This window comes from Glandiceps talaboti, chromosome 10 (assembly GCF_964340395.1).
Source record: "Glandiceps talaboti chromosome 10, keGlaTala1.1, whole genome shotgun sequence".
Taxonomy (NCBI): Eukaryota; Metazoa; Hemichordata; class Enteropneusta; family Spengelidae; genus Glandiceps; species Glandiceps talaboti.
In genome coordinates, this window is record NC_135558.1 from 10,659,408 (window position 1) to 10,684,966 (window position 25,559).

General features: G+C 33.9%; 1 protein-coding gene across 1 annotated transcript; it reads left to right on the forward strand.

Annotated features, from left to right (window-relative positions):
- The first annotated feature begins 357 nt into the window (after positions 1 to 357).
- On the forward strand, positions 358 to 22,131 carry LOC144440937 (serine/threonine-protein kinase Nek7-like). The gene is made up of 8 exons (XM_078130407.1): positions 358 to 444; positions 10,414 to 10,615; positions 12,629 to 12,691; positions 13,400 to 13,510; positions 15,834 to 15,942; positions 17,215 to 17,417; positions 19,178 to 19,291; positions 21,443 to 22,131. Exons 2-8 carry the CDS (start codon positions 10,442 to 10,444, stop codon positions 21,557 to 21,559), a joined length of 891 nt encoding a protein of 296 aa, XP_077986533.1. The 5' UTR covers positions 358 to 444; positions 10,414 to 10,441; the 3' UTR covers positions 21,560 to 22,131.
- The last annotated feature ends 3,428 nt before the right edge of the window (positions 22,132 to 25,559 follow it).

A 25,559-nucleotide genomic window follows, 5' to 3' on the forward strand; every position in this document is an offset into this window, starting at 1 on the left:
CGTAAAAAAAAGTTTAGGGTCGGCGTGAAAATCTAGGTGCGGTCGGGTAACCGGAACCAAACAACTTTTTTTATTTGGCCCTATAATACTTCAAAATAAAATGATCCAACGTACCTACCCCAGCCTGAGGCCTGGCCTTGGGATCCATGGCCTTGTACATCCCCTCCAGTACAACTCCAACCACCCCTAATTTGAATAGTACATCCCAGTTACCTTCGTTGACGAGGTGGCACATTGCATTGTGGGTACAGGAGGAGCTAGCAATAGCAGCCCATTGAAATTCCATTCTCAGCTGTACCTTGGTAGTACTTCCAGTTGTCAAAATTACACCAAGTTTAAGATCATTTTGCTGTCATTGCCAGCCACCGAGAATTGAAGGTGTGATACACAATACATAGTCGCTGAAGCTTTCTTGGTTTGCGTCATTTTTTCTCATTTTCAAAGGTAAGTTGTTAGCGTTGTTGGTCGCCATGGTATATGTATTATTCGCTGCTCACCGTGTGTGCTACACGTTCACCGGCGTTTCGTGATCGGATGTCAACAACATGAAGCCATACGGACACACACACACTCGTACACGTACAGGATACGTGTGAATAATGAGTATGGCATTTTTTGTAAGCTTTGTATTGAAGAATGACTGAGCAAAGAACTGTGTGTTAACGTATGCGTAGAAAATTGTATATATATGTACGCAAATGGGAACGAGCACTCGATCGAGGTACGTTACATGTTGCTTGCATGACGCCGTTCCGTTGACAAGTCTGTGATATATATCTGAATACCATACTACGGTGACGGTAGAACCGACAGCTGAGGAACATTTCCCCGTTGTCATAACGTTACTACCTGTTGTTGAAGGAAGAACTGATAAAGGCGGCGTCAATGTCTGAGGGAGGTGTCATCACGGACACCCCTTACATCTGACAAGCTGTGTACATGTACAGTCTGTAGCAGATATGAATTGGTCACTGTATGTCTGTCTCAAAATAGATTTGAAAGTTTACCAATGTGGACATTGTGAAGGTACTTTGTAACGCTATAATGGTACAGGTTATCAGCACCAGTCACGATTTTCCTGTTGTTTATACACTTATGTACACAATTATTTCAACAGTTTCTTCAAGTTCTACACTGTCTGAAAATAATGCAATGAGTTTGGCAAATATTTTTCTACAGTTTAAATGCATGTATACATACCTAACAAATATCAAAATTTACACAGAGCTAATTTTTCTAAACTATGAAAATTATTATATACATGCATGCATATATACTAGAATGATGTTAAAGAATATTTGAAAATTAAAAGTTACTCAGAGAAATGCTGCAAGTGAAATAACTTTTTATAAATAATTGATATATTACAGCATTACAGATTATGTATAATTTATGAGTTGGTTTGTCCAAAACTAGGCCATGTTTTATCATCTTTGTGTTGAATGGTAGGGGTGTGTGTTTTAGAAGGTTTGCAAAGGTAATGTTTTTAACATAAATCATATGTTTTTTTACCCAAAAAATCTTTCAAGTTCAGCTACATGACATGAAAAGAGTGATATATTAGAATCTACAATAGACAATTCAGTTTTGCAACAGTTGTTACTTCACATAATTTACATACAAAAACCATTGTGTACATGTACCAGGTCATATTGTTATTGTGGAATCGTCCGCAGTTATTTTTTAGAATTAGAAATATGACAAAAGTGTTGTGACTGACTGACATCATGCAAACTGTAGCACTGTTACCCCACAACTGTCATTTTATTTCCAAGTGATTTATCGTTTGATGGTTTGTTTGTTTTTTAAACTATGGCTGGCCCCTGCCATGTTTAGAACTGTTGGGTTTGTCATATTTTAGCATGTAGCACTTTTATTTGTTGTTACAGTGTTACACCATTTTTTGGGGTTGTTGAATATTTAAAGCATGAAAATTGTTGGTATATATTTTTTTAGGTTTGAAATATAAATTATAAGAAAGCTGGTGAGTCTGATTGACATTGATCGACATGTGACAGTTACTATGGCGATGATAACTATTCAAGGTTTGGCCTTAGAAAAGAGCCTTGGCATGGCTCTGACAATAAGTACCTATAAATCACAATTCAGAAATTGAAATTCAGATTTGCCAAAAATTGCTGAAAACAAAGAATTTAGTTGACTTGCTGAGGTGACTTAGCAGAGCTGAGGAATACCAGCAATGACCACGTTATAATGGTGCCTTTGAAAGTGAAAGTGTTGCCACCCCCAGATTACACAATTATGCAACACAACAAAAAATTGTGTCAGTATGTGGCCTGGTACATTTTAGGTGTGTTCCCCCACCCACACAAAGGATTCCTGGTGGCTTTGAGAAAGTTTGTTGAGTCCATTGGCCACTATTTACACAATGAATACTTAATACAACCTTTACAAGTACCTTTGACATTCACTGTGTAAACCAAACTCTGCATGTATTGTGTATAGTATTGTATCAGTGTGTCCCAGAAACGGTTTTCATTTTGTTGACCCTCTACAAGGTCATCGTAAAATGATCTAAGGTTAGATAAAAAGACATTCAGATGAACTACAATACAATACTGTCTTTGTGTAAATATCTTCTCTCTCTCCAAGTGATTTACAGCTTGGTACTTTTCTAACCATAGCTGTCTTTTCTCATGACTTGCATGGCCATCTGTTACACTTTTAAACATGTAGCACTCATTTGGTGCTATGCCAATTTTAGGTACTTTAACAGAGAACATGTAACTTGAAGTGGACGAAAAGGAAATTGGAATTTTAAACTTAAGGACATAATTAAGTGGATTCAAAAAATGAGTGCACACATGTATACAAATGTACAGCATTTGCAATAGATGAGTGATTTTCTTGTATCGCATTGAATCATCAAATCATATAATGCAAAAGTTGAGGATTATAATATCATTCAAGTAAAAGTGCACACAAACAAATATACATCATTTGTGATACAAAGGTCACTTTCCTACATCCCATTGAGTTGACATTATATAATTTATAATGCAAAATTGAAGATTATTATTATTCATTTATGTTAATCACTCACTTGAGTGAGTATTCAAGTGTTCTGATCTTATATCCAAATTTTTATCAATGTATCTACCTCACATCTTGCATTGTGTATTCACATCTAATGCAAAAGGCAACAAGGTAATTTAGTATTCATTTATGTAAATAATAGACTAAGTAATGCATATAGTACTGATGTTCAATTTGATGGTAATGATAGTATCAGTGTAGCATATTATCAGCCTCATATCTTGCACTACATACATGAAACGGAAATATGCAAAAGCTACATAAAATACGGCCTCATATCTTGCACCATATAGATGAAACAGGAATCCCAAGATCTACAAAGGCTGCATAAATTACAGCCTGTTGCAAGTTTATAGTGTTCACCAGTTCTGTTTCAAATAAATTACAACCCTGCACAAACCAATAAGAAACTGCAAGTATTACGCTTTAAGATAGCAAAATGGAATTTATACAGTTGTTTGTGACATTTTGTCTCAAATGGGAAGAACAACCAGCCATCATCATCATCATCATGCAGACATCAAAACATTGGCACCCACATATCTGCGTCTAGTTGCAGTTTATTTCATTTTCAGGCAATTTAGCAAGAAATTGCCATTTTGGGAATGTGCAGTTTCTTATTGGTTTCTGCCTGGTTGTACCAAACAAAGCCAGTAAACAAACAGTAACTTCTCTAATGGACTGTTACATGGTATAGACATGCTTAATTGTCATAGATAAGGATGTTAAAATATCATCTCTCTTCTCAGCTCTAGTTTCAATAGCATGAATAGACTCGGAGTGGATTTCGCAACCGGATGTCGAGTACATGCATCCAACTACTGACCAGGTTTTTAATACACATATCCATTGTCTGTTTATATTGTAATACTACTTGTATGAGATAATCAGATGACCTTTAGGAATGTCTGGGGTCATGGGGCATTTAAAGACCATTGATATGGCCCTCAGCTGTCTGGTAGAACAAAAGGACACAACTCTCAGTTGTTATACAGTGTACCTGTTCACACCCACTTCAAAATCGAAGTAGTCCTGTGGGAATAGGATAGGATCAAACCATGGAGTGTATAGGAAAGAGATAAACTAGTATACACACCATAAGGAGTCTTCTTATCTCAGTTTTTTCAGAATTAGAAATGTGTTATTAAATTGAGTTCACTTGATATGGCAATACAGTTACTGTGCGGAATACAGATTATTTGTTATCAATGAAGAAAATCAACCATCAGCTTAGAAAGGCAAAGTTCATATTAAGATCAAAATTTTGATGTGAAAACCAATTGTCTGGTAGAGCTATAGAACAAAAAAATGCTACACTGATATGATGTTACGAAAGTGCAAACATGGGAACGAATCACAGGCCTTTAGTACCAGTTAATAATTCATACTTTCCTATCTTTTTTGGGGTCATTTTTTTCTCTCTCTTTTAAATTTTTGTTTTAGATTGCCCAATTATATTAACAAGAAATCTGTGGCAGTTTATCATATCACTTCACAATATCTACAGTTTAGTCTCTTTTCCTACGTCCCTGTACCTTGTTCATCAGACTGTCATTAATGAATGGCGCATGTACATGATTATCAGTCCCAGTAATCTGTAAATTACAGTGTGATTTTCCATTTGGATTGAAGATCATTGCATGGTATTTTAGTATAATACCCACACCATAGGGATGTACAAATCTAATCTGTCTCTTGATGGAATGAAGACATTTTTGAATGTATGATGACAAATAAATATCACACTCGATGCAATTCCTAGATTCTTTTCATTTCATTTTGATTTTGGTTTTGATGATCTGATTCTGCTGCTACGATAACATACAATTGAAATATTGTCTTGTTTTTCCACAGTTTGTCTCTTCATATATGTCACCTTATTCATAGTACTCCCTTAATTTATACCTAAATATTAGTAATTTAACATTTTCAGTGTGCTCGTTAATGATAGCCAAATTTTGTTGTTGTGAGTCAAAATGATAAAAACTGGCATAGTAAGAGTGTCACCACATAGTAAGAGATAGGGGAACACCAAATGTTGGTGCGTCATTAGAAATTTTGTTCGTCAGTGGTGTGTGTGTCAGTGGTCAAATTGGCTTAGAGGCACAATTTATTTTATAAAATTATATTTTAAATCAAATCAGAGTCTAGCAAAAATTAGAACAATATGGTAAACAGAAGTATTAAAACCTTTTAATTTATTGAAAAATTGTCATGGATACAGAAATTAAGATATGAAGTGTGAAATATTCTTGCTGTTATGAAAACAATTTTTCATGATCTCAATCTAGATTGGATCCACCCTGGATATTATCTGTTTTCAATAAAATGATATCTGCAGAATAATAAATTATTAATTTGTACAACCATATTCATGCAGTATCAGTATCAGTTGTTGCTTGGAACCCTCCAGTGGCTGTCGCCTTGGCAACAGAGGACTACGAGCAGTGAGGACACTGAACTCAAGTCGTATGCAAATAAGCAGCTATGTTAGTAACTAGGCGACTTGCAAAAATGACACAGATACAAGAGATATCATTTGTATACATATAATTTAAAACTGATGAAAATATGAATGTATATATGTATGAGGTCCTATACTGATTATATAATATGATATTATTAATATGTTATGTAAATTACTTCAGTATTGTAAAGAAATTATTGTACAAAAATAAAAAAATATTATTTCTCTAAGATCACCTTTCATACAGATACACCATATCTTGCTAAGTTATATTTTATAGGTGATTGAACCATACAAAATCAACAAATTATCAAAGGGGTGTGGCTTAGTGTGGGTGTTGAAATATCCTAGTGTTGATTGACATGTCAGTACTTGATAGATGTCCACTAAGGAACAGACTAGCAAGTGATACTTCAGTAGCTGCCTTATCAGATGCAGTAAATATTACATGTAACCTCAAAACAAGTACAAATCAGACATAATTATCATTCAATTAATTATAATGCATTTAATTGGATTCATGGAATAATTTGTTTCTTGTAATGTACGGTACTATCATCCATTATTACTTAATTGCTGTATATTCTACATGTATTTATCAGGAAAAATCAACTTTATTATAAATATCAGTTCTCAAATTTAACTTTCGGGCTTGGTAGTCAAATTTATCCAAGTGAACTGTTTTATCTGCAGTTTTCTATTGATTTCCATCTTAAACATTTGGTAGTCCAGATGGTATGTTTAGTCTGGGTGTTTAGTAGTCTGTGTGTCCTGGACTACTGCTAATTTGGTTGTCTAGATACCATATTTAGTAGTGTTCTGGACTACTGCTGATTTGGTTGTCTAGATACATGTACAATGTTTAGTAGTCTATGTATCCTGGACTACTGCTAATTTGGTAGTCTAGATACAATGTTTAGTAGTCTGTGTGTCCTGGACTACTGCTAATTTGGTTGTCTAGATACAATGTTTTGTAGTCTGTGTCTTGCACTTCTGCTAATTTGGTAGTCTAGATACAATGTTTAGTAGTCTAAGTACCCTAGACTAAGTGCTGATTTGGTGGTCTAGATTGCTAGATGCCACGTTTGGTCATCTGTACATGTATGTCCTGGACTACTGCTAATTTCAAGACCTGTTTATAAACATGTCAACAATACTATATTTATAGATAATATTTTTTTTACATATACGCAGTGAAAACAAATGTTATTCCAAGTTTGAACCATTTTTTGACTTGAAGATAAAACTTGATACACGATTATGATACATGTTACGTTTGTATTTTCCAATGATATTATGATCAAAAATAACGTGTATACCTTGTAATTTGGAAAAAAAATCAATACTTGAAAGAAATGAATTTGTACGGTATTTGTATATCTTGATAGGCAATTTGCCAAGTAACTTAATTTTACCATTACAAATGAAAACCATTGATGCAAAAATAGATTGCTGTTTGTTTATAGCCTGTAATGAAATTTTATTGATCACATTTTCACATCAAGAATATGTCAATATAGTGAGGCAAGTGCTAGTGATACGTTTTCTGTAACAAGTGTCTAGTTAGTTGTAACCATGAATCCACACTGTCTTGTTTTACGATGGGTTTCCCTTTGATTTCCTGGGAAAAGACCCATAATATTTCTAATTGTTATGCAAATTGTTATGCAAATTCTCCAAGACTGTTATTACTGCTAACCTAGATATTTCACAGTCTTCAGCTCATTCTCAAAGACTAATTTTTACTAATTACCAGACTGGTACATAGTGTTCATGTACACGAAGGCATTTTTAATTGTCATTACTTATTTTCACATTTTTGTTTACCATCGAACTAAGCAAAAATAAGTCTTTTAGTGAAAATTTCAAATTTTACAGAATTTTCAGGAGAACACAGCTGCTTTATCACAGTAAGATAAAAAGCTAAAAATAATGTACATTTTATGGAGAGTATCTGTGTAAAAGTTCAGATTAACATCTAAAACAGTTGTCTGGCATAGCTTACAACAATTAATCTATTACAAAGGAATAATCAGGTGTAATCCGGCCTTATGCCATGGCTTCACTAATACAAGAACCTGGGATTCATACATTGGGCTTTAAAAAGGTACAGGTTTGTGTTAGGTTAGGATTGAAATTTGGATATGAAAGACAGTTGTCTACCAGGGCTCAGTATTATTATTCTAGAACAGTTAATCCAATACAAAGGAGTAATCCTATGTAATCCTTATGGCTCCACTGATAAGATAACACACATGAGAAAATGTATATGAAACCCAGGACACTTAGAGTGAACTTATGTCATGTTACTTGTACCATACATCCTGAATATTTATCCACAAGCAAAGAAAAGAAAATGGAGCGTAGAATACATTTCAAAGTGTTAATGTCTTACAAATAATATAATGGTATTTACAACACACCGTACCTCATGTCTCTACGCTATGGATGAGGATTGGGTGTGGATGAAGATTGGGTATTTAGTTTGGATTTTTAATTTACAAAACAATTTTAGCATGACTTTATACTTGAAAAATCAACACGAATAAACATTGACCTAGTCAGTGTTTGTAACTCAATACATTGGCATTGCCAAAAGCTAAAAACAAAATGTGTAAAAAGTTTGTTATTGTATACTGTACAATAAGAAAGGTAATGATTGGACAAAAGTATTGATCTTTTGCAATGTATTGAGTTACAAACAAGGACTTTGTCAATGTTTTTTTCACATTGATTTTTGAAGTAGGAAGCCTTGATAAAATTGTTTTATAAATTAAGAATCCAAAATGAATACCCAATCCTCATCCATATGTCCACTGGAATGAGGATCACATGCAATAATATCACATTTATGAACTCATGTTATTATGACATGTTCTTCTGCTTTGTAGTCAGATATTTCCATTTCTAAGAACTGCCACAAATATAGAAGTCCATATAAACCAATACCTTATCATGTTGACATGTATATAATGATACATTTTGACAGGTTTTATGTAACATTAGAATTATGTATTTTTATAACCTCAAATCTTCACATCCGTATAAAGCCACCCTCCTACCCAAGTACATGCATCTATAATCTAATTGCATTCACATAAATCACAAAATCCAGACTCTGATATCAAATCTTCACATCCATATAATTTATAAAGCCATCCACCTACCCAAGTACATGCATCTATAATCTAATTGCATTCACACAAATCACTAAATCCAGACTCTCATATCAAATCTTCACATCCATATAAAACTATCCACCTACCCAAGTATCTGCACCTATAATCTAATTGCATTCACATAAATCACTAAATGCAGACTGTGATATCAAATCTTCACATCCGTATAAGGCCATCGACCTACCCAAGTACGTGTACCTTAATCTAATTGCATTCACATAAATAACTAAATCCATAGATAATCTAAGATTTATAAAATGTGACCTGAACTTTTGATAAAACAATTTTGTCATTGATATCGAGGCACCTAAATATCAGTTGAACCATGATAGAATAACCTTTCATAGATAATGAAGTGTAAGTTTTATCAAGACATCAACAAATTAATGTGAATCCATTTACCTGTAATACCAGTTTATACACCTACAACGAAGCAATTGTGGAATTTAAAGTTTTTACACAAATATCTGACAGATTGATCATAGGAAAGTATTAATTTTGTTAAGTGTGAGTGATTGAGGTACTTAATTTTTCACAAGCAAACATGGGTTTGTGTGATATACATTAGTGTGTGGGAGGATGTTTTTACAACATATCATCATACGTACATGTAATCTACTTCAACAGTTACTTGGAACCAGAACTTTATAAGGGTGATTTACTGATATACTATTTTTATAGTACAGATCTGTGTTCATTTAACGGATTTAAAAGGTCACTTCTAGGGCAAACATCTGTTACATGACTCCCCATATTATTTGGTATAGTTACTTAATGACTTATTATAAATTGTCATAGTTCACTAAATGAATATAGAAAACCATTCACTCACAAACTGGTGTGGTTAAAGACTTTAGTGGTTAAACTGCTGTGGTTATAAAGGCTTAAGCTCAATGAGAAAGGGCAGTCTGTGTTCGAGACTTGGCTATAGTAGTATACATGTATTATGTAGATGAATCTTTTTATGCATATTTTATTGAAGATAAGTGTACCGTGCACAACTAAAAACAAAGTCTTGAGACAGACGTGGTAGCATGTATGTGGTTTACTAGTTGACATACAGTTTGAGTGTGATAGTTGACAAGTTTCAGACCTTGTGATTGCAAATCATAATAGAGAGGTTTAGATACACGTTAGATCGTGTATGCGTACAGGAGCCGGACCGTTCAGGCGTACACAGTATGAGGCATACAAAGTTGTGTTTAGTTTCATGTTCAGAACACAATCATGAAAGACAGTGGAATTTGTGCATGCGAGCGTTGGCATCTTCTGTCTGGAAGGCCACGCACATATGACTTTGTTTTCTAAACATGTTGGTAGTTTTGTCACTTTTCCCGCAACTACCCAAACGCAAAACCGAACATTAAGTTTAAGGTTATGCTTTCGAACTTCGATATTAAAAATACGACTAGTAATAGAAGAAAAATGACAAAAACATCACACATATTTAGTTACATGTAGACCACCATTTTGACGTAGCATCGTCTGATACAGAACGTGTGGGTTGCTTTGAATCATGTGACAATGAAATAAATACGTACATCTAAACCTCTCTAATGAAAGTGGAAACAAAACGAAACATAACTAAAATGGTAAAGAAATATTGTTTGAACTATGGAGATGAGATGAAGATTAGTATGACCAGTGTTCTTCTTTGCCATTGTCCCAGAAGGTGATATAACCAGGCATTTTTTCCTGTTTTTATTTCAGAATTATAGCTTATTGACTTAAAATCAGGATGACAGAGGATGAACAACCAATGGATACACAGCCTAGTAATGCAGGAAATGACATTCATGGAACTCTTGCTAATTTCAGCATAGAGAAGAAGATAGGACGTGGCCAGTTCAGTGTGGTTTACAGGGCAACCAATCTTATAGACAATAGTGTAGTAGCACTGAAGAAAGTACAAGTAAGTATAGAGTATGTGATTGGTAAACAAAGCTGTCAGAATAATGATATTGAGCAGCAAAAAATGTAATAATGATATACTAGTGCACATTATAAAGCACCATTCATACTGCAGACTGCGATCTTAGTGCTTTGCAATTATTATCCCTGGCACATACATATTGGCGCAATAGCGCAATAAAGTATTTCCCTCAACTCCTTGGGGAGCATACAACCCACTACAGCCGATGTAAGCACACAGGTTTAAAGCATTCACATGACAATGTCCATCCTACCAGGTCCCGAATTATACAGCTGGGTTGACTGAACCGCAATCATGGTTCAAACCCAAGGATTTTTAGCCATTCAGAAACAAATGGCAGCAGTGAGGCTCGAACCTGCAACCTGTAGATTGCAAGCTCGCCACTGTAACCATTTGACCATCATGACTCTATTTACCATCAAGCCCAGCCAGCTTTAGCATTCTAACTTGAAATACAGGGTTTTTTTTCAGTATCTATCTAGCTCTCACTTTAGTCTCAGTGATGTTGTCATTTATATCACTCTTGTTTCTTCAAGAATTTCATAGATTCATTCTGACTTTAGGCATCTCTGGCCAGCTACTGTCAGCTCAGTGCTAGAACTTAGAAGCAGAATCAAGTTGCTTCTGATTATCACAAAGAACTGTAACATGCATTCACATGGACCAGCTAGATCTCTTCAACAGCTTTTACTTTCCTTTACAATATCTCATGTATAAAACATTGTACTGCAATTCAAAGGATATGTTAAGTTAATATCGGAAATATATTGTCACTATCCTGTATCTTTGTTGAAGGAAAACAGCTGCATAGTTTGATGAATATAGGCTAGATTTACGCCAACAATACACCTATATAGTACTGTTCTACATAAATGCCATTAATATGCCCTCAAGTAACAAACAAAAATTTGTTGTGGGCGAAAATGATAAATACCAGGTTTGCTTGTGAGTCATCATACAGTATAGTAAGGGACAGAGGAGACCAAACTGAAATTACTGTAAATTAGGGGTGTGTCAAATTCAAATTAGCTTCGAGATCACACTAGTCACCACATAGTAAGGGGATAGGAGAACAAGAAATTTAATATGGTACATCAGTGACATGTCAAATTGGCTTAAAAGGACGACAGGTTACATTCGGGGGGGGGGGGGGGGGGGGGGCACCAATAACAAGAAATTGCTGTGAATCAGTGGTGTTTCAATTCAGCTTCGTGGGCACACTAGATGTCTGTGACGTCTAGTGTACAGTAACAGTCATATATTTACATGTGTAATTAAGCTTCACCAGGTATAACTACTGAGATAAAAGTCATGACTTTATATAACACCTAGTGCACAATGCAAGGCTAATAATTAGTGTTCATTTATGGTAATTACAATGACAAGGAAAATAGCCAAAAATAAGCAATTTCAGAGTATAGTGAGTTGTATGAATGTGATGTCTTCACATTTCACTGTAAATATTACAGGAGTGCTTTAAAATGTTATATTTACAATAAGTTTTGTTTTAATTCATGAACTGAATATTCAGCCTGGAATCATTTCATATGTGATTTTGCAACAACAATTGCAGAAGAATTTAGTGTACGTGTATCTGTGTATGTAAAGCTGGACACACAATAGCATGTGCCTGTGTCGGTTTGGAGGTGGGGGTGGGGGTTAGGATTAATCATTCTCATGATACCTCAAGCATATTAAGACAACATTTTTGGCATTCCATACCATGGTAACCAATAGCAATTTTCTCTGTATCACCAATTTTTGTTTCTTCATTTTTTGGTTACCTCGGAGAAACACATGCCAAAGTTACTACTGTAAGTAAACAATGCATTGTTTTCATGCATTATAACAGTAGTTGTTTGTTTAATCATCATAATACTTAGGGGCATGTGACTATTTTACATCATCAATAGGTTATGTCTGTTAAGCCTGTGATTGTTGCCTGGAGTGTTCTACAAATTTCATAAATATGTACTGTATTTTGTTCTGTAGATTTTTGAGATGATGGACGCCAAGGCAAGACAAGACTGTATTAAAGAAATTGATCTCCTCAAAGTAAGTTGTATTTGTCAAGTGTATATTATATAAAAAACAAAATATTCACATTATGTGTCTCAGGATATCATGCTGAAGTTTTGGGAAATCTGAAATACAAATTTTATGTAATGTAACAACTAGTTATTTTGTTATTGTTATGTTATTGTGCTAGCAAATTGTTATTACACTTTTAATGGTGAAATCGTAGGAAATTTGCAAAACAAGAAAAAATGAGGAAACATTGTTACATGTATAGTATTTGTTAATTTGCAATAGTGTTATATGCGTTATTTTTACTTGAACTATACTTTTCATAAAACAGAATCACACTACTTATCAAGGCATTTGGAAATCCCAAGTTAATCAGTAAATTTGTCGAATGGAACCATTACCTTATAAAGACCTGTGATAATCCAGATTATTTGGCTAAATCATTGAAATGATAGAATCCAATATTAATACGTTTGCATTTGCCAAAGCAAAGAAAAGCTTATTTGTGTTGATATTTTTCTTGTACTAGTTCCAAACCAAGTATATGTTATCTAAATCACTCAGCCTTCTTCACTTATACAGTTGACATCTGCATCCAGCCGTGAAAAACGTCAATAAATAATCACTTTATGATGAAATATCCAATGATTCCATTATTTATAAGTAGTCGTTACTGTTACTATGGTGATGAATCACATTAATATGTTACCTATCTATCTTCTTTTCTTTCTGCAGCAATTAAATCACCCAAACGTCATAAAATATTTAGCATCATTCATAGAAGATAATGAATTGAATATTGTTTTAGAGTTAGCTGATGCAGGGGATCTATCAAGAATGATCAAGGTAATAAATTAAAATGTTCAAGTATCTCAGGACTTTGCAGAATGATACTCATACAGTTTACTAATTATCAAAGTGGCCATTTGGATGAGGATTGGCCATTTATTTTAGATTTTTAATTTATAAAACAATTTGATCATGGTTTCCTACTTGAAATATCAATGTGAAAAAAACAAATACCAAGTCCTTGTTTGTAACCCAATAAATTGCAAACAATTACTACATGTGTAAAAATGTGTATTATTGTACATACAATAACAAAAATATTTTTGGACATGTTTTTTTAGCTTTTGCAAACAAAGACTAAGTCAATGTTTTCCACATTAATTTTTCAAGTAGGAAGCCATGATAAAATTGCTTTATGAATTAAAAAACCAAAGTAAATATCCAATCCTCATCCAATACGGCCACTTTGAAGAGCTTATTATTATTGGAAGCGGTTGTATCGTCTTGACGTTACTGCCATTCTTTTCAAAACTGATTTTCAGTTCTTTGGTCATTACACTGTACTTGGACTGATCCCTATTTTATCTAACAAACTCATCCCAATGTACCAATTCTGATTAAAATCTGATTTACAAGATTGTTAGTTGTTCAATTTGATCTGATTATCTTTAGTTTGCATCATCCTAAATGTAGTATTACCAATACATGTTTATGTTGAAGTGGCAATCAAGATGAACATGTGAAAAGGTTATCCAAAAAGAATGATTAAACATTGGGTGCAATGTGTTTGAAATTGGATATTTAGGTGAACAAGATGTTCAATTCGGTAATTTTATTTTTGTTTGAATCATACTCTGTGCTACTTGTTTATCTTTACATCATGATTGCCTCTTTAAATCGCTTAATAGCTGACTAGTTGTTTATTTTGATATTATCATCCTTGTTTTTGCTTAATTGTATTTTGTATTATATATGTTTTTATCATGATTGCCACTCAAAATCTAACGTAAAAACCAGTTAGTTGTTCAGTTCGATCGTACAACCTTTATATTTGCTTGATATTACTTTATATTATGTGATGATGTTTATGTCTTGATGGCCACTGTAATAAATAGATTTGACCAACTAGTCCACATCTAGTTCTAAGTCACATTTAAACCAAATTACAAAAGTTGTAGACTTCGTACAAATTTACATAATTAGTAAATATCCAATTTCATTCAAACCTGGCACAAAGATGACATAGCGTATTGGACATATGCATGTCACTTTCAATTTTCTTCTGTTAATCATACTGATGTATAGTATTTAAGGGGAAACAGTGTGCTCTACAAAGTCTTGCTTCTACTTTGCTGTGGTAAAGCGTTCAAAAAAAATACAGACGTGTATATTTATCATGGTGGCATATGTTGCATTCAAATCTGTCTCCTTGAGAAAGCCTTATGTGCAAAATTAGTCACAAAATGTAGCCATTTGTATACTCAATTACCATAGATACTCATATTATGGTGACATTGAGGTATCATTAAAATTGATAAGTACACTCTGAAGGACAGTATTTATGATAGTCATTTGTAACTATGGCAACACATTGCTATATTTATTGGATCAGACCTTGCTACATAATACTGCAGGGACTAAAGTCTCACTTTACTGAAATATTTATTGCTCATTCACTACCTAAAAGTTATAAAGCCCCCCCCCCCCCAAAAAAAAAAATACACAATGTATTTTCACTACTGTTTGATAAATGTTTTCACTCCTTCATTAATACTGGTAAACAATGTCCTGTGGGACTACAATTAACTTAACAAGAATACCTGATGAAGCAGTATTAAACTTTAAAGGCCCACTTAGGAGAAAGATTATAGCTGTGAAAAATAGTTGTCTGGCAGAAAAAGTAGGTCCAGAACAAAAGAATAATCCTATGTAATCCTGATAAGATAACACTGATGCGATAACTTAGGATTGAAACCTGGCCTTTAATGCTGACACCTCGATCCAAGTCAACGTTATGACTAAAGTTAAAGGTACTTGATAAAATGTATATCTCACTGTAACAGAAACTGTTTGCAATGTACGTATGTATATGTATGTTGGCCACAAAATAAAATCATACCAACTTTTTTCTCAAATACCAGTATAAAATCTGTAAATAAACCTCAAAATAAGAATGCCAACAACTATTTTCAGTGTATGTTACATACTTGAAAATATTATTCAGTATGCCATGGCTCTATCTCCTCAAAGAAATTGTGTGATTCTAACTAAGCTAGGATACATAACTGTGTATGAATTGTACCAATAACTTTAGCATTGTAATTAACCATTTTACATAATGGTTACTCAGACTGAATTATTATCTCCTATCTGTCAACAGCATTTCAAAAAACAGAAACGACTCATACCAGAAAGGACAATTTGGAAATATTTTGTACAGTTATGCAGTGCTTTGGAACACATGCACTCAAGGAGGGTTATGCATCGAGGTATAGTAGTCCATATCAATTGTATTGTTGTAGATTTTAAGTCTTGATCAAAGATGAATAATGATAACAGAATAGAAAGTGCCAATATTTCAAGTTTTAACACTCAGAGGCATGTATGTCTTCGGGACGGGGGTGGGGTAAAAAACTTGCAGATTTTACACAACTGATAATAGATATATGAGAATAGAGCATATTTATCAGACATTTCATTTTCAGTAGTACTGGAATTGAGGATTTTAAAAGTCATCGAGGATAGAGCAAGAAAATAGAGGAGTGATTTAATACTTACATTTCGGATTTTTTGACTTGTAAAAATGTCTAGAGATTTAATACTCTAGTGTAGTAATGAAGAGAAATCTCAATTTGGAAACCTGTGTGAAGAAAACAGATTAAGATGTGCCAAATCTGATCATGCACATCAGACACAATCACTTGGAAATCCATGAAAAATGGTTTCCGCACAAAGATTTATCGTGCCAGCCTTCCTGTCCAACAAATTACAGTAGCATCATCTAAATCACTGAGCTATGTCTGGATTCATCTTAAGTAGTGGGGTTGAATAGGAAATGAATGTATTTGTAGGGTTTCCATGGTAACCTGGCAAAGTAGTACTATCCAGTGTGATAATTTGATTCAAGTGTGCCACTGCCGATTTCCATCTTAAATCGATTTTCTATTATTATGCCAGGCAGTTCTTATTCTGTTAAGGATTCCAGTCCCTGCCAGACAAATTGACACAAAAGGAACTCCCTAGATACTGATAGATAGATAATACATTCTGAAGTCATGCATTGATGCTGGGTTGAGATTGAAAGAGCATTTCTGTCATAGATGTTGTGTTTGTCTGTGAAAATAGAACAAGATATAGAGACAGTCTCAAGTCCAGAATTTCATGGTTTCTAGGTTCTTGTCAAAATTCGATATCAAAGTCACATTCAAGAAAAAAACCTAGTTCTAAATGTATAACAATTTGAAGACACAATTGTTGTAAACAATATTCAATACTGATCCAAAATATTCATTTGCGTTGCCTAAATTAAACTGAGGGGTCACAGTTTTCAATTTTTTAGACACACCCCAGGACATACCCCATTACACTTACCTCATCAGAAGTGATCTGTGCATCTTCCAGTGCCCATATATTTTGGGATGTTTACAAGCAAGAGGTAGACACTGAAATTCAAAAGTTTTGAATAAACACAAATACTTAGGATGATAGTGTAAATTGAAGTACTATTCTAACAAGTTCTTTGTCTTACCTTTATTCCTCAGACATCAAACCTGCCAATGTGTTCATCACAGCAGCTGGTGTTGTCAAATTAGGTGATTTAGGGTTAGGTCGTTTCTTCAGTTCCAAGACGACGGCAGCACATTCCTTAGTTGGCACTCCATATTACATGTCACCAGAAAGAATTCATGAAAACGGTTATAATTTCAAATCTGATATCTGGTCTTTAGGATGCCTGCTTTATGAGGTAAGTTTGTTACCAGAAAGAATTCATGAAAACGGTTATAATTTCAAATCTGATATCTGGTCTTTAGGATGCCTGCTTTATGAGGTAAGTTTGTTACCAGAAAGGATTCATGAAAACAGTTATAATTTCAAATCTGATATCTGGTCTTTAGGATGCCTGCTTTATGAGGTAAGTTTGTCACCAGAAAGGAATCATGAAAACGGTTATAATTTCAAATCTGATATCTGGTCTTTCGGATGCCTGCTTTATGAGGTAAGTTTGTCACCAGAAAGAATTAATGAAAACGGTTATAATTTCAAATCTGATATCTGGTCTTTAGGATGCCTGCTTTATGAGGTAAGTTTGTCACCAGAAAGGAATCATGAAAACGGTTATAATTTCAAATCTGATATCTGGTCTTTAGGATGCCTGCTTTATGAGGTAAGTTTGTCACCAGAAAGGAATCATGAAAACGGTTATAATTTCAAATCTGATATCTGGTCTTTAGGATGCCTACTTTATGAGGTAAGTTTGTCACCAGAAAGAATTCATGAAAACAGTTATAATTTCAAATCTGATATCTGGTCTTTAGGATGCCTGCTTTATGAGGTAAGTTTGTTATTTGAGTTCAAAGTCAAAAACTTCATTGTCTGCATGTAAAGAAAATTGTCTTGAGATATCACAACAACTAAGAAAGACAAATATTTCACACATTGCTGAAAACAATATATTTAGATGTTATTCCCCAATAATTGTCATTGTTCAGCCAAGGAAAATACCTAAGGGACCGAAGGGAGTTTTGTCACAACAAGTCACTAGATGAGTAGTGACAAAACCCTTAGATCACAAGAAATTAGAATGAAGAAAAATATTGGAGAATACCATAATTATACCAGCGCAAGTAATATCAAAGAAAATCTGGGGCAGGTGATGGCAATTATGAACATTTTGACTCATTTTGAACACAGCAGAACCAGTGACGTAAACATGTGTTGTCATGACATAGACGCTCATTGTCATGACATAGATGCACGTTGTCGTGACGTAGAAAAACCAGAATATAAATTCCATATTTTTTTTTGTTCAACTTGGCTTGTGCGTGGTATAATAGATTACAGTAGAATGGAGTTCTGAAATAACAATAACTTTAAACACTGTTACTCAGAATTTGAAATATCCACTGCTAATGGAAGGTTTTCGTAAGCAAATTCTCCTTGCTAAGGCCTAAACTAAAAATATGTTGCTCTTTTCAAAAAGAATTTCATTGACACATACCAATTCTACGTTGATGCAGTATATGAAATACATTTTGTATTCCCTGTATATTCCAGGACAATATAACTATTATTTCACATCAATTTGTACCAACAAACAATTATTCCATGATATTTGTTTTCATATCATATTCATGAGCAAATTGAGGAAGTGTGCAATTTGTGTCTGTCAAATTGTCTCTTCACTTTTAAAATAATGTTTATGTTTTCTTTGTAGAGGTATTTTGTTAAGGAGAGTACTTATCAGTAGTGAAAATTAGTGACTTCAATACATTTCTTGATTTTCTCCTTTTTTCGAAATTGTATGTTTCTTTATGTCTCAGCGTATTTTTGTTTTGTGATATAATTTTAACTTTAGTAAGTTCCACAGAAAGCATAATTAAATTATAAAATTAGAACAACTCAGAACTTAACTGTGTGAAAATAAGCCATTGAGAGAGAGATTAATAAAACAGCTGCAATGTTGTTACTATACCAGTTTGATTTGTTTATATTTTCTCCATACAGATGGCAGCCTTACAGTCTCCATTCTATGGTGATAAGATGAATTTATATTCCCTTTGTAAAAAGATTGAACAATGTGACTATCCACCACTGCCATCTGAACATTATTCTGAAGAGGTAAGTGTTATGGGGTGTGTCCTAGGGTGTGTCTTGGGGTTTGACTCTGTAAAAAGATTGAACAATGCGACTATCCACCATTGCCAGCTGAACATTATTCTGAAGAGGTAAGTGTCATGGGGTGTGTCCTAGGGTGTGCCTTGGGGTTTGACTATAAAAAGTTAAAACCATCCACCATTGCCAGAATAACACATCTTAGGGGTAGATCCAGGGATGTGTCCTGGGGTTTGACCTTGAAAAAGATCAAAACCATCAACCACTGCTAGGTGAACACTATTCTGAAGAGGTAAGTGTTATGGGGTATGTCCAGGGGTGTGTCTTGGGGTTTGACTCTAAAACTATCAGAACAATGTGCTTAAATCCATAATTGCCAGCAGAATATCAGGGTTAATGTCAAAGAGTCTTACATCTGCCAATTTTTAATGGAATTGGAAAAACTTCATCACTGAAATCAAGAAATTACATACAAAAATAGAAAGCAATGTAATAATGCATGTCTTAAAAAAACCACAACATATTTGACTACTACTAGTGCCTTGTTAAAATTCATCATTAAGCCATGTCACACATCAATGCCAATCCTGCTGAAGCATACAACAGTGTCTTACACCTGATGTTTTAACGTCATTCCTAAAACCAGGAGACTGTTTCATTATTCACGTGCACAGAAAGATTTCAATGTACTTTAGTATTTGAAAGACAAACATTGAAATAACTCAATGTCGCATATGTGAAAGCATTGCTAATTCCATAGCCTTTTTGTTATGCGTGACTGTACTTATACTCTTGAGGCAGGAAATTCTTGACTCACTTTACTTAATTTACTAATGTTACCATGGTAACACTTCACTCTTATTGCTTATTTAATGAAGTCTCAAAATCCTAACACTTGTCATACAATGTTTTTGAAATTTCCCACCATGAGGTGAATTTAAAAGCGAGTTTACCAGTGAAATTTTGATAATTGGGGGAAAATAAGGTGAAAATAATGACCCCTGGTGTATTACATAATTCCTGGTCTTACATCTAATAGTTTGTACTGCTTGATTGCACATTTCATTTACTGTAATTGCCTTCATACAATTGTGTTCCCAATTACTGTTGTTGCTGGACATGGCGGATACACACGTTATCAAATAAAATGTTCATTCTCCATTAGATGTATTCCAAGGCTTGCCCACAAGAGTTTTAAATGCAATCTAATTAATGTTTGATGAAGAAAGACGCTCCACTCATTATTTTGTACATTCTTTTTGTATACATCACATTTAGTTTTCTTGTCCTTTTCATTCTTGTTTTTTTAATTTGTTATGCATTCATCTCTGTCAAAATCACCTTGAGAAAGGATGTTGTCACCAATTCAGATTGCAAGTAAGAGGGGAAAATCCATGCAGGCTTATTTAATTTTTGCCTTCAGTACACCTGTTTTGATTACTGCATACGTTTAATATATTGCATACTTGAAACTTGCTACACTATTTTCACAAAATTTGGGGTGATAAAATAGCACTTCAGTAACTTTGAAATCTTGTAAAGAAGCTCTACTGTACTTGACATTTGTTCAGCCATTTAAAAAAAATTCCTCCAAGGGTTTATGGGAACAGTTCTGGTGATGACATAACATTACTAAAATGAAATCTTGTAAAGAAGCTCTACTGCACTTGACATTTGTTCAGCCATTTAAAAAAAATTCCTCCAAGGGTTTATGGGAACAGTTCTGGTGATGACATAACATTACTAAAATGAAATCTTGTAAAGAAGCTCTACTGCATTGACATGTATTCAGCCATTTTTAAAAAAATTCCTCCAAGGGTTTATGGGAACAATTCTGGTGATGACATAACATTACTAAATTGAAATCTTGTAAACAAGCTCTACTGCACTTGACATGTGTTCAGCCATGGTTCCCTGCAAGGGTTTATGGGAAAACTTCTGGTGATAACACCACATTAACCACAATCTCTTCATCTTGACACTTGAGATGGAAGAAGTCACCGAGGTGCCATTTTATCACCCAGAATCATATTTAAGTTGATAGCAATAATCAATAAAAGTGTCATAAAGGTAGAAATATAAAGTCTGACTTGACTATCCTTTAATGTAACTATAATTTTTCAGTCGTTTCAAACCGTTTTTATTTTTGTTTTTCAGTTACGAAACTTAGTAGCAATGTGTATTAATCCAGACCCAGAACAAAGGCCAGATATTGCGTATGCATACGACATAGCCAAGAAAATGCACAGTGTACAACAGCAGCACCAGCAATAAACAACATAGGAACTAATTGTGTTAGTACCACCATCACTTCTCTATAAAACTTCTTCAACTTTCTCAATCAATATGATTCAAATATGAAATGTTTAGGACTTCAGATGTTGCATGTACTTTGGCAGGATGATTTCAAAGCAATTTCTTTTGTTTAATCAAGGAAAAGTCTTGGCTTCTGCAGAGTAATTTTCTATACATCTACATGGTGTGATCATGTGATTACATAGTGTCGTCATGTGACTTGTGGGGTCAGGTGACTGGTCATGTGACTTTATTTACATTACAATACACATGCAAGCATCAGATGTTTATGAGGAGAGACACAAAGCTTAACACAAATGACTGAGGTAATATGCATTTCTATATATTTTTTGTCAATTTCATAGATGTCAGTTTCGGTTTACTTATGCAGATTAAGTAAATTTCTGATCAATAGAGTAACCCAACTTTGATTATCTATCACAATCTCTGTTTCATTTCACCATGAGTCCAGTATTTAATACAAAGGGTCGTTTTGTATGTTTTCTAGTGTTTATAAAAACTTGGAAGTAACATGGCAGTCTTTACAGAAAATGCAAAATATATCTAAAGAAAGACTTTCTATTAGAAGTAATCTACTTGATTTAACACAAATATTTAAGCCACAGCAAATTAACGTGTATTAAAGTGGCCATATAGATGAAGATTAGGTATCTATTTTTAATTTTTATTTTATAAAACAATTTTATCATGGCTTCCTACTTAAAAAATCAATGTGAAACAACATAGACCAAGTCTGTGTTTGTAACTCCATTCACTGTAAAAATCTATTTAAAAAAAAAAAGAAACCCAAAAACCCAACCATATAGAATGTTTGTTATCGAATGTACAATAACAAATATTTTACACATTTATTTATGTTTTGCAATTTATAGAGTTACTAACAAGGACTTGGCATATGTTGTTTCATGTTCATTTTTCAAGTAGGAAGCCATGATAAAGTAGTTTTATAAATTAAAAATCCAAAATAAATACCCAATCCTCATCCATATGATCACTTTAAAAAGTCATCAATTTGTCAAATCTTTTGTTATTTCAAAATACCTGTGAGAGAGTTGATTTAAACATTTGAACCATATCAAAGACTTAGTTCTTACATTGTTTGTGCCTATATTTTCTTTCCATACCAGCTGTGCCGTTGAGAGTGATACTATCACAGAGAATCTATAGTAATAAAAATTAGCTCCATTTCACTTAAAGGGGAACTCCTCTCCAGGAAATAGACATTTTCAGAAAGTATGGGTTCTTGATAGTCATTTCATGATTTTACATCACTTACAACTATTTGCAATTTCAGAAAAACATCAAGTTGATCTTGTGCATATATAGGGTATCTTTGCTATGGGCTATTGCATCATGGGAGATAGTTGAAATATGTCATTCAGTGGTTGAACATGAAATGCTATGTGTTTGTATGTATACATGCACAGTGATTTCTATGAAATACGTAATATTAGACCAATCCTAGCTTGCTTGTCAGATTTGAACAAGTGTATTCACCCATCACTTTTTTCATGACCTTGTTGATTTAGCATAAGAAATACACCCCCCCCCCCCACCCCATCCAATCTTGCACCTTGAGAGGGTTTGACCAAAATAAATGTATAAAAATTACAAATTTATTGTTAAGTTAATGTAAACACCTCGGCAACCCCTACCAACCTGTCATGCCCCTCCATTTCTGTAAAGTAAATCTCCCCCACTATTGATATGATGAAGGTTATATTGGAGGACTTCAAAAGTCAGCAAAAAGAGAGTAAAATGAAGAAAAAAGAAAATATTTTCAGAGTTAATTTGAAATGGGAAGTGGGAGCACTGCCTTTATGTATGTATATATATCTGACAAATGCAATATTTCTCTCTCTATTTTAAAGGCGTGGTTTTTATGTGTGTTGTTGATTTGGGATAATATTGATCAAATGGTGATTTTTACCCGTTTTTGTGACATTCTTTCTCTGTAGTGTAACGCACACACACATGTCATCGTACATCAGAACCTTAGTTTCTGTCGGAAGCATAGAATTGGAATGAAAAAGAATACTTCATAAAGTTTTACCGTTTTTTCATCTCTCTTTGAAATTTATACTTAATGTGTATTTTTGTCATTTTAACAGATACTGCTTCTTTATGAATTTTTTACTTAAAAGTAGGAGGGACTCACCTTCAAGTTCTATCAATAAATTACATGTCTAAATATTTGGTACTCAGTATGATAAGTATCATTTTGGATCAGTGTATTATAATTATTCAAAGGTTAATTTATTCGTGTCAGCTGGTCAGTGTAAATCTGTGTTACTTCTACAGTAAATTCCAGTGCATTTTTCTTTCAAACAATACTTGATGTATTTTCACATTTGAAAAGATATGTACTAGTATTGTATGCTCTTTTTTAAAGCTTTTTTTGTGTGCATATTTTGCATTTTCTTTTGTATGTTATTGCAGACTGCCATTATAGTGATCTGAGATGTAAATGAACTATGAACCCTTCTACAATTTAGATGTCAATTTTTGTCAGTTTTACTTCTTGTGGCTGAATAGGGTCCAGTCAGTTTATACGATAGTTGTTTATATTATCCAGCTCAGACTGGTTCCATCCAGTTCAAACTGGTTCCATCCAGTTCAGATCAATTCAGATTGATTTCAAGGAGGTCTATCCAGTTTTAACCAGTTCTGCAGCCAGTTTACACTGGTTCTGAAGAAAAGTTCATTCTAACAGATTCTGGGAATTACTCCTTCAATTTTTTAGTCAGTTTAAAAGAAAACCAGTTCTTTCTGGTTCAAACTGGTGTTAAGAATACCAGGTGGGTTAGTTTTGCAGAAATGTTCTTCTTATTGCTTGTGGAGTCTTGATATTTTCACATTTTGACTTTTCTATCATGAAAAAAAATTGTGAGAAAATAAAATAAACAATACTAGTGACAGGATATTAGCATTACTACTATATAACTTTTTTGTGCTCAATTAATATGTATATTGACTTTGAATTGTATACAGTGTATATTGTGTGATTCTGTATAGCTAAAATAAAAATGTAAAGTAAAAAATGGCTCTTTGGATTAAATTTGTGTGTGTGTATGTGTGTGTGTGTGAACATATTTACCACAAAAGAAACCAAGTTTATAGTGCTCACACAGTGCTATGTTTGCCAGGCCTGGGTGACTCTGGGATAGCCTGTGGACTGACAGGGAAGGCCTTGACAGTTCCACAGCAACATGATATAGAGCGTGCAACATAGCCCTGTCACATAGTCCCAAACCCAAATGGATTTCTGTAGCATTTGTGTGTGTTTGTGTGTATTTGTCTGCATAACAGGAAATCACTGGGAGCAATTCCCAGCACAAAAAAAAAGAATTTTTTTTTAAATAAATAAAAAAGTTTATAGTGTTCTGCATGGGTATGGTGTATGATATGCTTGTGGTAGTATGTAGGTGTGTCTGTTGTGAAATATAATGTCGCAACACAAGTTTTCATGATTATTTCGTAATTTGTAATGTGTCTTTGGGGCGCCCTAGCTTGAATATGGGTTTGGTGGCGACAACCACAGCTTTATTCAATTTTCATTTGCTTCTGCATCAGGTCACGGATAAACAGCGCCGCCTAGTGGTCATATAGCAGATGTTGAACGAACACCAAGCAGAGTGTTATGGCCCTTTTGTTAGTCTATAGATAACCAATATTTGCAAACCTTTTGTTTCAAGCGACCGCAAAACTTTAAAAATAATTAGATTTGCAAAAAGATAAGCTTGAAATCGGAGCTCATCAGCGCAGGGAAAAGTCACGTGATCATTGCCTGCTTGTTTGCTGGGTGGTGTAGTGATTTATTATCCGATAACCAGATTTATTTTTGTACAACTTCTAGGATGGGTTACGTATATTTCCTTAAACCATAATCGTCATTTTTTTTTCATGAAGTTTTGAATATTTCACGAAAAAAATGCACGCGTACGGTTCATCACGCTTC

Bases quoted from the DNA above. Each gene is read 5' to 3' on its own strand.
- LOC144440937 (XM_078130407.1), top strand. From the start codon at position 10,442: ATGACAGAGGATGAACAACCAATGGATACACAGCCTAGTAATGCAGGA. The intron at 13,511-15,833 runs GTAATAAATTAA...ATCTGTCAACAG, and splicing joins ATCTATCAAGAATGATCAAG to CATTTCAAAAAACAGAAACG. The intron at 19,292-21,442 runs GTAAGTGTTATG...TTTGTTTTTCAG, and splicing joins CTGAACATTATTCTGAAGAG to TTACGAAACTTAGTAGCAAT.